This window comes from Anolis sagrei, chromosome 10 (assembly GCF_037176765.1).
Source record: "Anolis sagrei isolate rAnoSag1 chromosome 10, rAnoSag1.mat, whole genome shotgun sequence".
In the NCBI taxonomy this organism is placed as follows: Eukaryota; Metazoa; Chordata; class Lepidosauria; order Squamata; family Dactyloidae; genus Anolis; species Anolis sagrei.
Genome location: NC_090030.1, coordinates 10,821,032 through 10,834,089, shown reverse-complemented (window position 1 = coordinate 10,834,089; position 13,058 = coordinate 10,821,032). Strand labels below are relative to the sequence as shown.

At 43.5% G+C, this 13,058-nt stretch overlaps 1 protein-coding gene across 3 annotated transcripts in view; it reads left to right on the top strand.

The window, feature by feature from the left end:
* The window catches only part of OCRL (OCRL inositol polyphosphate-5-phosphatase), a 43,352-nt gene extending 31,652 nt beyond the window's left edge, over positions 1-11,700 (top strand). For all 3 annotated transcript variants that reach the window (XM_060756336.2, XM_060756335.2, XM_060756334.2), the window contains 5 exons: positions 3,575-3,697; positions 5,467-5,551; positions 7,786-7,913; positions 10,590-10,701; positions 10,790-11,700. In XM_060756336.2, coding sequence (XP_060612319.2) covers positions 3,575-3,697; positions 5,467-5,551; positions 7,786-7,913; positions 10,590-10,701; positions 10,790-10,914 — 573 coding nt within the window. In that variant the 3' untranslated portion in view covers positions 10,915-11,700. The remainder of the gene's footprint in view (positions 1-3,574; positions 3,698-5,466; positions 5,552-7,785; positions 7,914-10,589; positions 10,702-10,789) is intronic.
* Positions 11,701-13,058: the final 1,358 nt, after the last annotated feature.

Below are 13,058 nucleotides of genomic sequence, written 5' to 3'. Positions count from 1 at the left end.
AATGTAATAATAAAATAATAATAAATAGAGTAAAATACTCAATTTAATAATAATAAATAGAGTAAAATAAATATAATAATAGAGTAATATAATAAATGTAATAATAACCATAATAAATAGAGTAATATAATACATGTAATAACAATACATAGAGTAAAATAATAAATGTAGTAAAAAATAGAGTAAAATAATAAATACAGGGTTAGTCAAAATGCATAGGCCAATAAGCCATTCAGTTGAATGGCTTATTGGCCTATGCATTTTGACTAACCCTGTATATTAATAAAATAATAATAAATAGAGTAAAATACCCAATTTAATAATAATAAATACAGTAAAATAAATATAATAATAGAGTAATATAATAAATGTAATAATAACCATAATAAATAGAGTAATATAATAAATGTAATTACAATAATAGAGTAATATAATACATGTAATAACAATGTGTTGTTCATTCGTTCAGTCGTCTCCGACTCTTCGTGACCTCATGGACCAGCCTACGCCAGAGCTCCCTGTCGGCCGTTACCACCCCCAGCTCCCTCAAGGTCAGTCCAGTCACTTCAAGGATGCCATCCATCCATCTTGCCCTTGGTCGGCCCCTCTTCCTTTTGCCTTCCACTTTCCCCAGCATAATTGTCTTCTCTAGGCTTTCCTGTCTCCTCATGATGTGGCCAAAGTACTTCAACTTTGTCTCTAGTATCTTTCCCTCCAGTGAGCAGTTGGGCTTTATTTCCTGGAGGATGGACTGGTTGGATCTTCTCGCAGTCCAAGGCACTCTCAGCACTTTCCTCCAACACCACAGCTCAAAAGCATCGATCTTCCTTCGCTCAGCCTTCCCTAAGGTCCAGCTCTCACCTCCGTAGGTTACTACAGGGAATACCATGGCTTTGACTAGGCGGATCTTTGTTGCCAGTCTGATGTCTCTACTCTTCACTATTTTATCGAGACTGGACATTGCTCTCCTCCCAAGAAGTAAGCGTCTTCTGATTTCCTGGCTACAGTCTGCATCTGCAGTAATCTTTGCACCTAGAAATACAAAGTCTGTCACGGCCTCCACGGTTTCTCCCTCTATTTTCCAGTTGTCAATCATTCTTGTTGCCATAATCTTGGTTTTTTTGACATTTAGCTGCAACCCGGCTTTTGCGCTTTCTTCTTTCACCTTGATTAGAAGGCTCCTCAGCTCCTCCTCGCTTTCGGCCATCAGAGTGTTGTCATCTGCATATCTGAGGTTGTTAATGTTTCTTCCAGCAATTTTCACCCCAGCTTTGCATTCATCCAGCCCCGCACATCGCATGATGTGTTCTGCATACAAGTTAAAAAGGTTGGGTGAGAGTATGCAGCCTTGCCGTACGCCTTTCCCAATCTTGAACCATTCTGTTGTTCCGTGGTCAGTTCTGACTGTTGCTACTTGGTCCTTGTACAGATTCCTCAGGAGAGAGACAAGGTGGCTTGGGATGCCCATCCCACCAAGAACTTGCCACAATTTATTATGATCCACACAGTCAAAGGCTTTAGAATAGTCAATGAAGCAGAAGTAGATGTTTTTCTGAAACTCCCTGCCTTTCTCCATTATCCAGCGGATATTGGCAATCTGGTCTCTCATTCCTCTGCCTTTTCTAAACCCAGCTTGAACATCTGGCAACTCTCGCTCCATGTATTGCTGGAGTCTTCCTTGCAGGATCTTGAGCATTACCTTACTGGCATGAGAAATAAGGGCCACTGTACGGAAGTTTGAGCAGTCTTTCGCATTTCCCTTTTTTGGTATGGGGATATAAGTTGATTTTTTCCAGTCTGATGGCCATTCTTGTGTTTTCCATATTTGCTGGCAAATGGCATGCATCACCTTGACAGCATCATCTTTTAAGATTTTAAACAGTTCAGCTGGGATCCCATCATCTCCTGCTGCCTTGTTGTTAGCAATGCTTCTTAAGACCCATTCAACCTCACTCCTCAGGATGTCTGGTTCTAATTCATTCACCACAGCGTCAAAGCTATCCTTGATATTGTATTGTAATAACAATACACAGAGTAAAATAATAAATGTAGTAAAAATAATAATAAAGTAAAATAATAAGTATAATAAACTTAATAATAGAGTAAAATAACGTAAATGTTATAACAACAACAAAAATAGAGTAAAATAATTAATAGCTTTGACTCAATTAAAAATCAAGTGGGACTGTTTCAGGCTAAAAAAAGGGCTGAAAAACTCAGCTTATACTCGAGTGTATACGGTAGTTCAATACATCTATAAAATGACATATTAAACTCAGTTATAATGCAACCATAAAAACATATATCAAAACATGCACATATTAAAGTGCCTGAGACCAGGTTAAAACACAGTAAACATAGAATGTGATTTAAAAGTCATAGGTTTGAACTGTACACACTGTCTATGCAGGGCTTGGAAACTTGTGGCCCTCCAGATATTGTTGGGCTGCAGTTCCCATCAGTCCTAGCCAGTAAGAAATGATGGGAACTGACATCCAAGGACATCTGGAAGAACATCCACTCTCAGTCCATGAGATTCTTGAGTCCCAAGGGTTGCCATTTAAAAAAAACCACAATGTGGCTCCTTGGAAATGGCCAAAATGAGACCAAAAAAGCCCTTCTTATGCAATGTGGTAGACTCTGAAAAATCTTTTCTGTCACTTTGCTAGGATGTGTTCTTGTTACATTATTCTTGTCCTGCCAATTTTTTTTATTTCCCAGTTCAATTACATTCCTGGGAAAGAATTGGGAGGTGAAGGGAGGGGGGAAGAGGGAGGAAGACAGTTCCCCTCCATAGTGATGTTGGTATTCTTTAATTCTGGTTAATAGTTTGTTAACGCCTCTGTTGCATATATTATAAAGGGTCTTGAGGGCCCTTTCCATGGCCAAAAGTCACACAAGAAATATTTTTATGACCTAGCTGTTGTAGATTGCATTGCTCACAAAGTAAGGGGAATTCATGTTCCAGCTATTGCTCAGTTTTACTTTGTCTGACTCGGTTGCAGCATATTCAGAGTAAATTATGTGATCAGAATCATACATCGAGCAGGTGCAGTGAAATGCTCCACCTGTGCAATTTGATGCAGAAGCATCAAACTCATGGCCCTCCAGGTGTTTGGGGCTCCAACTCCCAGAAGCCCCTATTGTCAGGAGTCAATTTCTGATGACGTGAAGACATCACAAATTCCCTCCATGACATCCTGACTGAATCATCCTGGCTGGCTCAATTCTCTCACTGTGACATTTTGAAGCCAGCAGAGGACGCTGGAAACCTTGTATTGGAACTTGTGAAGCAACAAGTTCTATTAAGGAAACTGAGAAGAGGGGGAGGTGGGCAGGAAAGGTGCATAAAAGGAAGTGGGGTGGGAAAAAATCAGTAGTGTCTTTCTTTGCTGCAGAGATAAAAGCAGTATATCAGTTTTTAAGCAAAAACGGCTTGTGAGTGGTTATTTAATATTGCTATATAGATCCTATAGTCTTACACCTATTGCCAGCATGTCTAATGGTCAGGAATGAGGGAAGCTGAAGTCCAAAGCAGGCTCTCAAGCCATCCCAATTTGTTTTTGGGCTTCAGGAGAAGTCCGTCTTGGACATGGTGCCCCAGGATAGTGAGGATTCCTCCAGTGAGCGGCCTTTGCAGATCCCCAAGGAGATCTGGATCCTCGTGGACCATCTCTTCAAGAATGCCTGCCATCAGGTGAGTTAAGGAGGATGGCATTTTCCCAGGTAGAAGAAAAGTGCTGCTGGGATGTGTTAATAAAAATCATTCCTGTGCAGGACAAACACTATTTTTGGAACCGATACGATATTTGAAGTTACTTTGTGCTTTATAATTTTCAGGCACTCATATATTCTTGAAAATTACTCTTAAGCAAGGAGATGACATGCAGAGGGCATGCACAGATAAGATAAATATAGATATCCCAGAATGACTCAAGGGGGGTGTATTTGAAATAATAACCAAAAAAGGTTCATTTATTGATGTACTTAGTGATATAGGGGTGCTTTTGATTAGAAGAGAGTTTAATGGTTTGAATTTGGATTGGGACCAAATGCTCTAGCACTTAATTGCAAGCTTCTCTTCAATACTATATTGTTAGAGCTTATGTTTACTATAGAATCTATAACCGGAATGGGCAAACTTTTTAACTTGAGGGCCGCATGCTAGTACTCCCTGCTGGGAGAACTTGGTGCCCAGTGACGGAAGGAAGGGAAGGAGGAAGAAAAGAGAAAAGGAAGGATGAAAGGGAGGAAGGGAGGAATGGAAGGAGAAAGAGTGAAGGAAAGAAAGACAGTATGGAAGGAAGGAAAGGATGAAATGGAAGGAGAAAGAGGGACAGAGGGAGGAACGAGAAGAAAGGGGGGAGAAGGAGAAAGAAAAGGATGGAAGGAGAAAAAGAAGGAGGGAGGAAAGGGAAGGACGAAAAAAGAGAAGAAAGGAAGAAGGGGAAGAGAAAAGAAAGAGAAGGTAGGAAGAAGAATGAGAGAAGGAAGGAAGGACAAAAGGATGGAAGGAGAAAGAGGGAGAGAGGGAAGGAGGAAGGAAAGAGAAGAAAGGAAGGAGAGGGAGGAAGACAAGGATGGAAGGAGAAAGAGAAGGAGGGAGGAAAGGGAAGGAAGGAAAAAGAGAAGGAAGGAAGAAAAGGAAAGAGAAAGAGAAGGAAAGAGAAAAATAGAGAAGGCAAGAAGGACAAAAGGGTGGAAGGAAAGGATGGAAGGAGAAAGGGGAGGGAGGGAAGGAGTAAGGAAAGAGAGGAGGAAGGAAGGACAAAAGGATTGAAGGGAATGGAGGGAGGGAGAAAGGGGAGGGAGGAAAGAGAGAAGTAAGGAAAGAAAAGGGAAGGAAGGAGAAAGAGGAAAGAGAGGGAAGGAAGGGAGGACGAAAGGATAGGAGGAAGGGAGGGAAGGAAGGATAGGATGGTGAGAGAGGAGGGCCTGTGAAAAGAGCCCAAGGGGCCATATCTGGCCCCCAGTTCTGGGAGTGCCCATACCTGATCTATAACATCAAGCCCACTGAGGTTTTTCAGTATGCACTGCAAAGCTTATTTCCTCCCAGATACCCCCACATCTGGGCTGAAACAGACATATTTTTTTCCATGCATTGCTCAAACACTGCACACCATTTTCAAATTTATTCATTTTTATATGTGCCCATTAACTAACTAGTTTGTGAGCATTTTAGAGGTGCACATACTTCTTCTGTCTTTTATGTGCCTGTTGGAAAACACATTCTTTTCTTTTACGCAGTGTGCTGCAATCCTAGAAATACATAGATTTCCAATAGCAAATTGCATCTTGTTCTGTGTTTGCATCCAGATGGTTGGGCTGACTGAATCAACATCAATTAGTTCACACATCCCTATATGGAAACTGCACACTGTGCCTATTATATATACCTCAGAGTGAGCTGTATATAACAGGTAAAGACATGCCTTCCTAAAGGATGTCTCTCTCTCTCTCTGACAGGAGGACCTCTTCCAGACACCAGGGATGCAGGATGAGCTGCAGGACATCATTGAGTGCCTAGACACCAGTATTCCTGAAACAATACGTATCCTTTTTCTATAAAAACAACATCTGTTGGCTAGGCTTTATTTATTTCTCTTGTGGCTGAGATTCTCACTATGTACGGTTTTGCTATTGGTTGCAGAATCAGCTAAATGTCATTTGACTCTTCAGTTCTTCACACAGACATGCTGCATCTCTTTAAAAGATTTGGCTTCACTTTGAAAAAGTCCATCTGGGGCTTGGCAAGATCTTGGACAACAATGGCAAAGGCATCATGGGACTTGTAGTCTGAACAAAATCCGGAGAGCTGTATATTTCTCATGTATGATACAAGGTTATTCTCTGTCGCTGTGATTTCACAGTGATCAAGGAAAAATAATCACTTTCCCCAAAGATAGCAGAAGCTAAGCTTGTCCTTCAGATTTGGCCAAGCAGAGGGAAGGAAAGATACGGCCCAGAGAACAGTTTCAAATCTTGCTTCTACTTCGTGTATAGGAGACATGGGCAAACTTCATCTTTCTAGATCAGTGGTTCTCAACCTTCCTAGAGCTGCAACCCCTCAATACAGTTCCTCATGTTGTGGTGACCCCCAATCATAAAATTATTTACGTTGCTACTTCAGAACTGAAATTTTCCTACTCTTATGAATCATAATGTAAATATCTGATATGCAGGATGTATTTTAATTCACCGGAACAAATTTGGCACAAATAACCGATACACCCAAGTTTGAATACTGGTGGAGTTGTGGGCGGGGGGGGGGGGGGGTTGATTTTGTCATTTGGGAGTTGTAGTTGCTGGGATTTATAGTTCACCTACAATCAAAGAGCATTCTGAAGTCCACCAACGATGGAATTGAACCAAACCTGGCACACAGAACTCCCATGACCACCAGAAAATATTATAGTTCACCTGCATCCAGAGAGCACTCTGGACTCAAACAATGGTGGATCTGGACCAAACTTCGCACAAATACTCAATATGTCTAAATATGATCACTGGTGGAGTTTGGGGAAAATGGATCTTGACATTTGGGAATTGTCATTGCTGGGATTTATCGTTCACCTACAATCAAAGGGCATTCTGAACCTCACCAACTATAGAATTAGGCCAAACTTCCTACAGATGTGCTGCCTGTTTCCAAAAAGGAAGAGAAGGACAGGTGGAGAGATCTTCAGCCTTCTCTGCCAAAGAGGTTCCTAAAACCATCAGAAATATATGTTTTCTGATGGTCTTTGGTGACTGCTTTAATGCCTCTTAACAATTGAAGCAACCTTGGCACACAGAACTCCCACGACCAACAGAAAATACTGGAAGGGTTTGGAAGGCATTGACCTGGAGTTTGGGAGTTGTAGTTCACCTACATCCAGAGAGCACTGTGGACTCAAACAATGATGGATCTGGACCAAACTTGGCACTAAGACCCAACATGGCCAACTGTGAATACTGCTGGGATTTGAGGAGTACTGACCTACGATTTTGGAAGTTGTAGTTCACCCACATCCTTATGCATTTTCTATTGGGAGATTTAATAGAAAACAAAAGGAAAACTGACCTTTTTCTAATAAATAGCATTACAAATTACTTAAACTGCTTCTGCTGCTGCTGCTCCTCATGCTAATGGGTGACTCTCAGTCCCACATTACCTGGGCATTTTCCCCCTACCTTGAAGGAACTTGCTGGTGCAAGCCTCTCTCCAGCCTCGCCCGCTCTCCCTCGCTTGCTCATGTGCACCGTTCTCCTATGCACTGAGCACGCCTGCTCTCCCCTCCCAACTTTTGAGTCTCAGAAACAGCCCTCCCCTAGGTTGAGAGGCCAGCTGAGAGGCTTTACAATCACAGCAGGAGGAGGGCTTTTGGTGGGAGGATTCGCTATCTGTTTCCAAAAAGGTCCTCCAGCCTTCTCTGTCAAAGGGGTTCCTCAGACCATCAGAAATATGTGTTTTTTGATGGTCTTTTGCAACCCCTCATGACCCCCCCCCTCCCCCCCAGGGTTCCGACCTCCAGGTTGAGAAAATCTGCTCTAGGTTTTTTGGACTTCAACTCTCACAATTCCTAACATACCTGGAGGACCAAAGTTTGCCTGTGCTTGGTCTGTATATCCTGCCTATCAGCTTTGGGAGCAATCCACATTATCTTTTATCCCACTTTTATTTAAAAAAATGGAGCCTTCTAAGCCCAGTCACTGAAGAACATATTGGCTTGCTTGGGACAAACTCATGAGGAAATAGGGAGGCATTTTAACCACAGGCCGTCCTTCCTTGACAGCTGATACCAGCTGGTAGCAACCACTCTGTGGCCGAAGCCCTGCTCATCTTCTTGGAGGCGCTACCGGAACCGGTCATTTGCTACGAACTGTATCAACGCTGCCTTGAGTGTTCACAGGATAGTCGTCTCTGCCGGCAGGTGAGCCCTAAAGAACGGTGTCCTGTTATGCACGAACCAATTGTACAGGTGTGGATGATTATGGAGGGAATTAATCTCAGGCCTCAATTGTGTATAAGAATATATTATAGAGGAGGCCAATTATTACTTGTAAATTAAGGTAACTGCCACCAACATGAGGTATTTGAGGTACCACCGATGAGATCTGGCTTTACAGACGCAGATTAATTGAGATGAGACGGTCTTCAACAAAAGATAACAAGTTTATTGTGTACAAAGCGTATGGTTGCAGGCTGTTAAATAACTTATAGAACTTTGAATATCACTTGGTTTATAATACAGTCCACTCTTCCAAATAACACAGCTCGTGGCTAACTTTTACTGAGGTGAAGCTCTTTAGTGAACAATGTTTCCTACTATGAATAGCCTTCCAATTTGATCTTTCCTTGATCAAATCTCTGATCTCTAGTCCTTCCTTGACTAGGGATCTTAACAAGCTTCATTTATTCTTCCTTGACTAAAGAAACTGGTCAGGTTTCTCTCTTCAGCCCTTCTAGACTAGAAAAACCTCCCGCTGCTCACACACACCTCTCTCCCAGGCTTTTCAAGCCTCCACACTCACTCATACACACACTCACTGCCCCTTTTCCAAAGACGCACATAACTTTTCCTGCTTGGCTCCGCCCATTTCTCACTCTCCTGAGCTAGCCTGCCTGGTCTCCTTGACAACGCTCACTGTGGATTCAAACCAGATAACTCTAGTTTTAGCTACTGTTACAAACACAAATATATACTCTAACAGTTAAACACATACATAGTTTCAATGACTTCTGCACAAACTGATATTTTGGGATGGTATGGATCCGCTTTCCAGAAATGCATGCAGAATATGCATTTAGCGCTGGAAGGAAGAAGGTTTAGTCTGCTGAAAACTGGGGGTCCTGAAGGCTGAGAGTTCTTGTTATTCCCCCCACCCCACCCACCCCCGACTATTTTATTTTCATTTTCTTCTGTAGCTTTTCTACTTTGTGTTAAATTTAATATGTATTAATCTTGCATTTTGCAGTTTTAACCTTTGCTTATCACGCAGAAAGTTTTGGTTACGGAATGACATAGAAATGTGTTCGTTAGAGATAAAAAGAGATATAAATTGGCTATTGCGATGCTGAAGCTAATCTATAGCCGTTGTGGCTAGCAACTGCGGATTTGTCAAACCTCCATAATATCTGTCTATGTTTATAGCATCACGGCATCTTTTGACTTGATTGAACCATACGCTGTATTTATGCAATTCAACAATGTTATCACATAATTGATTTCTGGCTTGCTTGCCATTAAGATTGGCCATTCTCTGGAATACTAGGTACTGGGAATTATGGGTTGTATTTATCTTTTCTTGTTGCACAAGGATGATGATCTGCCTGACAGCTTTCCATTGATGCCTTTTGGCAGAAGAGTCCCTTGGTCCATAGCAGCAGCCTTTTCCAATCAGATTCATTAAAAACTTATGATGCCTGAAATCAGCCCTGAAAATGTGTACTCGAAGGCTTTCAGGGCCGGAATCACTGGGTCGTTGTGAGTTTGGCCAAGTTCCAGAAGCATTCTCTCCTGACATTTCGCCCAAATCTATGGCAAGAATCCTCAGAGGTTGTGAAGTATGTTGGAAACTAGGCGAGAGAATGCTTCTGGAGAGAATGCTTCTGAAACATGGCCAAACAGCCGGGAAAATTCACAGCAACACAGTGATTCCGGACATGGAATATTGTGTCCATGAAAGCCTTTGACAACGAATTGTCTTAATTACTCATCTAAGACCAGGACTGCATTTGCTGTAGAATTTGATGCCACTTTAACTACCATGGCTGAATTATATGGAATCCTGGGATTTGCAATTTGCTGAGACACCAGTTCTCCAAAGACCTCATAAAGCTACAACTCCCCCGATTCCATTTATACTTCGCCCTTCTCAACCCCCTTGGGGGGGGGGCACTCAGGGCAGCTACAAATGCATTAATTCAGACCCCTCAACCTCTGAGGATGCTTGCCATAAATGTGGGCAAAACATCAGGAGAGAATTTATTTATTTATTTACAGTATTTATATTCCAACCTTCTCACCCTGCAGGAGACTCAGGGTGGATTACAATGTACATATACATAAACATTCAATGCCATAGACAAATAACATATCGACAGACACTCAGAAGCTATTTAACATTCCAGCTTTTTCATGAGGATATTCTGGCCATCAGGGGAGCTGTTGCTGAACCATCCATTTGTGACAATGATGAAGTGCTTCCTCATTCTTTGCATGCTTCCTGGAAATTTTTACGGCCTCGTAAATTAGTTAAATTCGCCTCCCCTCATAAGCAGTACCTAAATTTCCTACTTGACAGATGCAGCTGTCTTTCGGGCTGCAAAGGTCGACAGCAAGCTACACAAATTGGTCAGAAGCTCACTCCAACCTGGGCTGGCTTCGAACTCATGACCTTTCGGTCAGTAGTGATCTTAATGCAGCTGACTCCCAGCCAGCTGCGCCACAGTCCCGTTGCTTCTGGTACATGGTCATAAAGCCTGGAAAACTCACAGCAACCCAGTCCTGAAAACCTTTATGCAGGGAAAATACATATGAGTGAGTAATGCCTCCTTCATTCCTTCCCTCAAATTGCATCTAAGCACATCCCTTCCTTCCATATAGGTGATCTGCCAGTTGCCTCGGTCCCACCGGAACGTGTTTCGCTACGTGATGGCCTTCCTGCGGGAGCTACTGAAATACTCCGAGAGCAACAACGTCAGTGCCAACATGATAGGTAAGCATTGGCCAAAACCAGCCAGGAGTTCCCCCTTCCCCGTGTCATTTCCCAGGCTTCTCTCACAGGAACGCTTGCTTCCCTACAGCCACACTTTTTGCCAGTCTCCTCCTGCGGCCACCGCCCACCGTCGCGTCCAAGCAGACCCCTCAAGACCGTCAGCTTGCCATTAGCTTCCTGCTGGGCTTCCTGTTGGGGGCAGAGGACTACTAAGGTACCGCCAGAGCTCTGAAAATGGGAGAAGAGAGAAAAGGGGCAGAACCAGGCCTCTCCTTTGTGGGACTTTTGGAACGAGATGGCTTCCCTCAGCCTCCCTGCTGCTGTCTCATCATGTGCCAGCCCTTCCCAAAGCTTCATCCAAGCCAACTTCCCCCCCTTGTCACAGATGGGTGCTCATCTGCTCCCCATGGAAGTAGATCTGAAGATCTGGCCTGTCTGGGGCACTCCGTTGTTTTTTGGGCATCACCAGGGATTTGTTGGCATTTCCCCCACTTCCCCAGCGCAGTATTCAACTCCTTTCCTTTGTATCCCGGCATTATTTTTGCAGGATGCAAGGTTGATGCACCCCAAACCTGTCCTGCAATTCTAGGACCTCCTTTCTCTTCCCTTTGGCTGAGAAAGGCGCGGTCTCCTCCACAGTGGCCCCTCTGTCACTCTTTGTACAGTTCAGATATTATCCGCCCCCCGTTCTGCCAAGTAGAGCGTGCGACCCGTACCAGTCTCTCTTTCTCTCTCTCCGTGGGGTGCTACTCCTTCAGGAAACACTACGCACTGCCTACGAAGGAGCAAAGGAGGAGAGGGAGGGAGCGGCAAGTAGAGCTGGAGCAAAACTGGGCTTGGTTTAGGCTCACCCCACACTTTGCTGTTTTGCAGCCTCTGTCGTTCCAGTTGTCTGTCAGGTTCCTGTATTTTCTGTGCACACTTTATCCTTCTTCTTTTTTTTTAACTGTATAATTTATTGGGAAACAGTTGTTTCGGAATAAATTTCCATTGTGCAAAGTCTGTCCTGGTGTTTGGGAGCGAGGAAGCGCAGTTCTTGCGGCACGGCCCCTCTGGAGGGCCTCCCTCTCAGAGCCTGGCTGAATACAGCGTTCTTCCGGGGCCTCCGCAAACATTCACAAATAAGGAGGGAACGGTTGAGGTCACGCCTATGTGTATGAGGGGGAATGCCATGTGTTGAGCTGGATTTAACAGCATTAGCAACTGGAAATAAAGCCTGACTGCTCACTGGAGGGAAGGATATTAGAGGCAAAGATGAAGTTCTTTGGCCACATAATAATAAGACAGGAAAGCTTTGAGAAGACAATTATGCTGGGGAAAATGGAAGGAAAAAGGAAGAGGGGCTGACCAAGGGCAAGATGGATGGTATCCTTGAAGGAGCTGGGGGTGGTGATGGCCGACGGAGCCTGGCGTGGACTGGTCCATGAGGTTGAAGGAGCTCAGAGTGGTGATGGCTGACAGGGAGCTCTGGCTTGGGCTGGTCCATGCGGTCACGAAGAGTTGGAAGCGACTGAACGAATAAACAGCAAGCAACTGGGCCTGCAGGTGGTGCTAGAGGACTGTGTTGCTTTTCTGAATTAAAGGCATATTAAAATGACTAGCATAGTAAAATAAATAATACCAAAGTAACAAAAGCATAATAAAATTAATAATAAAGCAAGAAAAGGCATAATAAATAATAATAAAATAATATATGGATAAATGCCTTAGGGAGCTAGTTAAATGGACGAACTCAGAGGGTGCTTCCCCCCAATTCTTCCTCTTCATCTTGGAAAGAAGTGACGAGCGGAGTGCCATCAGCAGGGTTCCGTCCTGGGCCCGGTCCTGTTCAACATCTTTATTAATGACTTAGATGAAGGGCTAGAAGGCATGATCATCAAGTTTGCAGACGACACCAAATTGGGAGGGAGAGCCAAGACTCCAGAGGACAGGAGCAGGATTCAAAAAGATCTTGACAGATTAGAGAGATGATTGGCCAAAACTCACAAAATGAAGTTCAAGAGGGACAAATGGAAGATACTCCACTTAGGCAGAAAAAACAAAATGCAAAGATACAGAATGGGAGACAAAGCCTGGCTCGAGAGCAGTATGTGTGAAAAAGATCTTGGGGTCCTTGTGGACAACAAGTTAAACATGAGCCAGCAAGGTGATGTGGCAGCAAAAAAAGCCAATGGGATTTTGGCCTGAATCAAGAGGAGCCTAGTGTCTAGATCTAGGGAAGTAATGCTACCCCTCTGTTCTGCTTTGGTTAGGCCACACCTGGAATATTGTGTCCAATTCTGGGCACCACAATTCAAGAGAGATATTGACAAGCTGGAATGTGTCCAGAGGAGGGCGACTAAAATGATCAAGGGTCT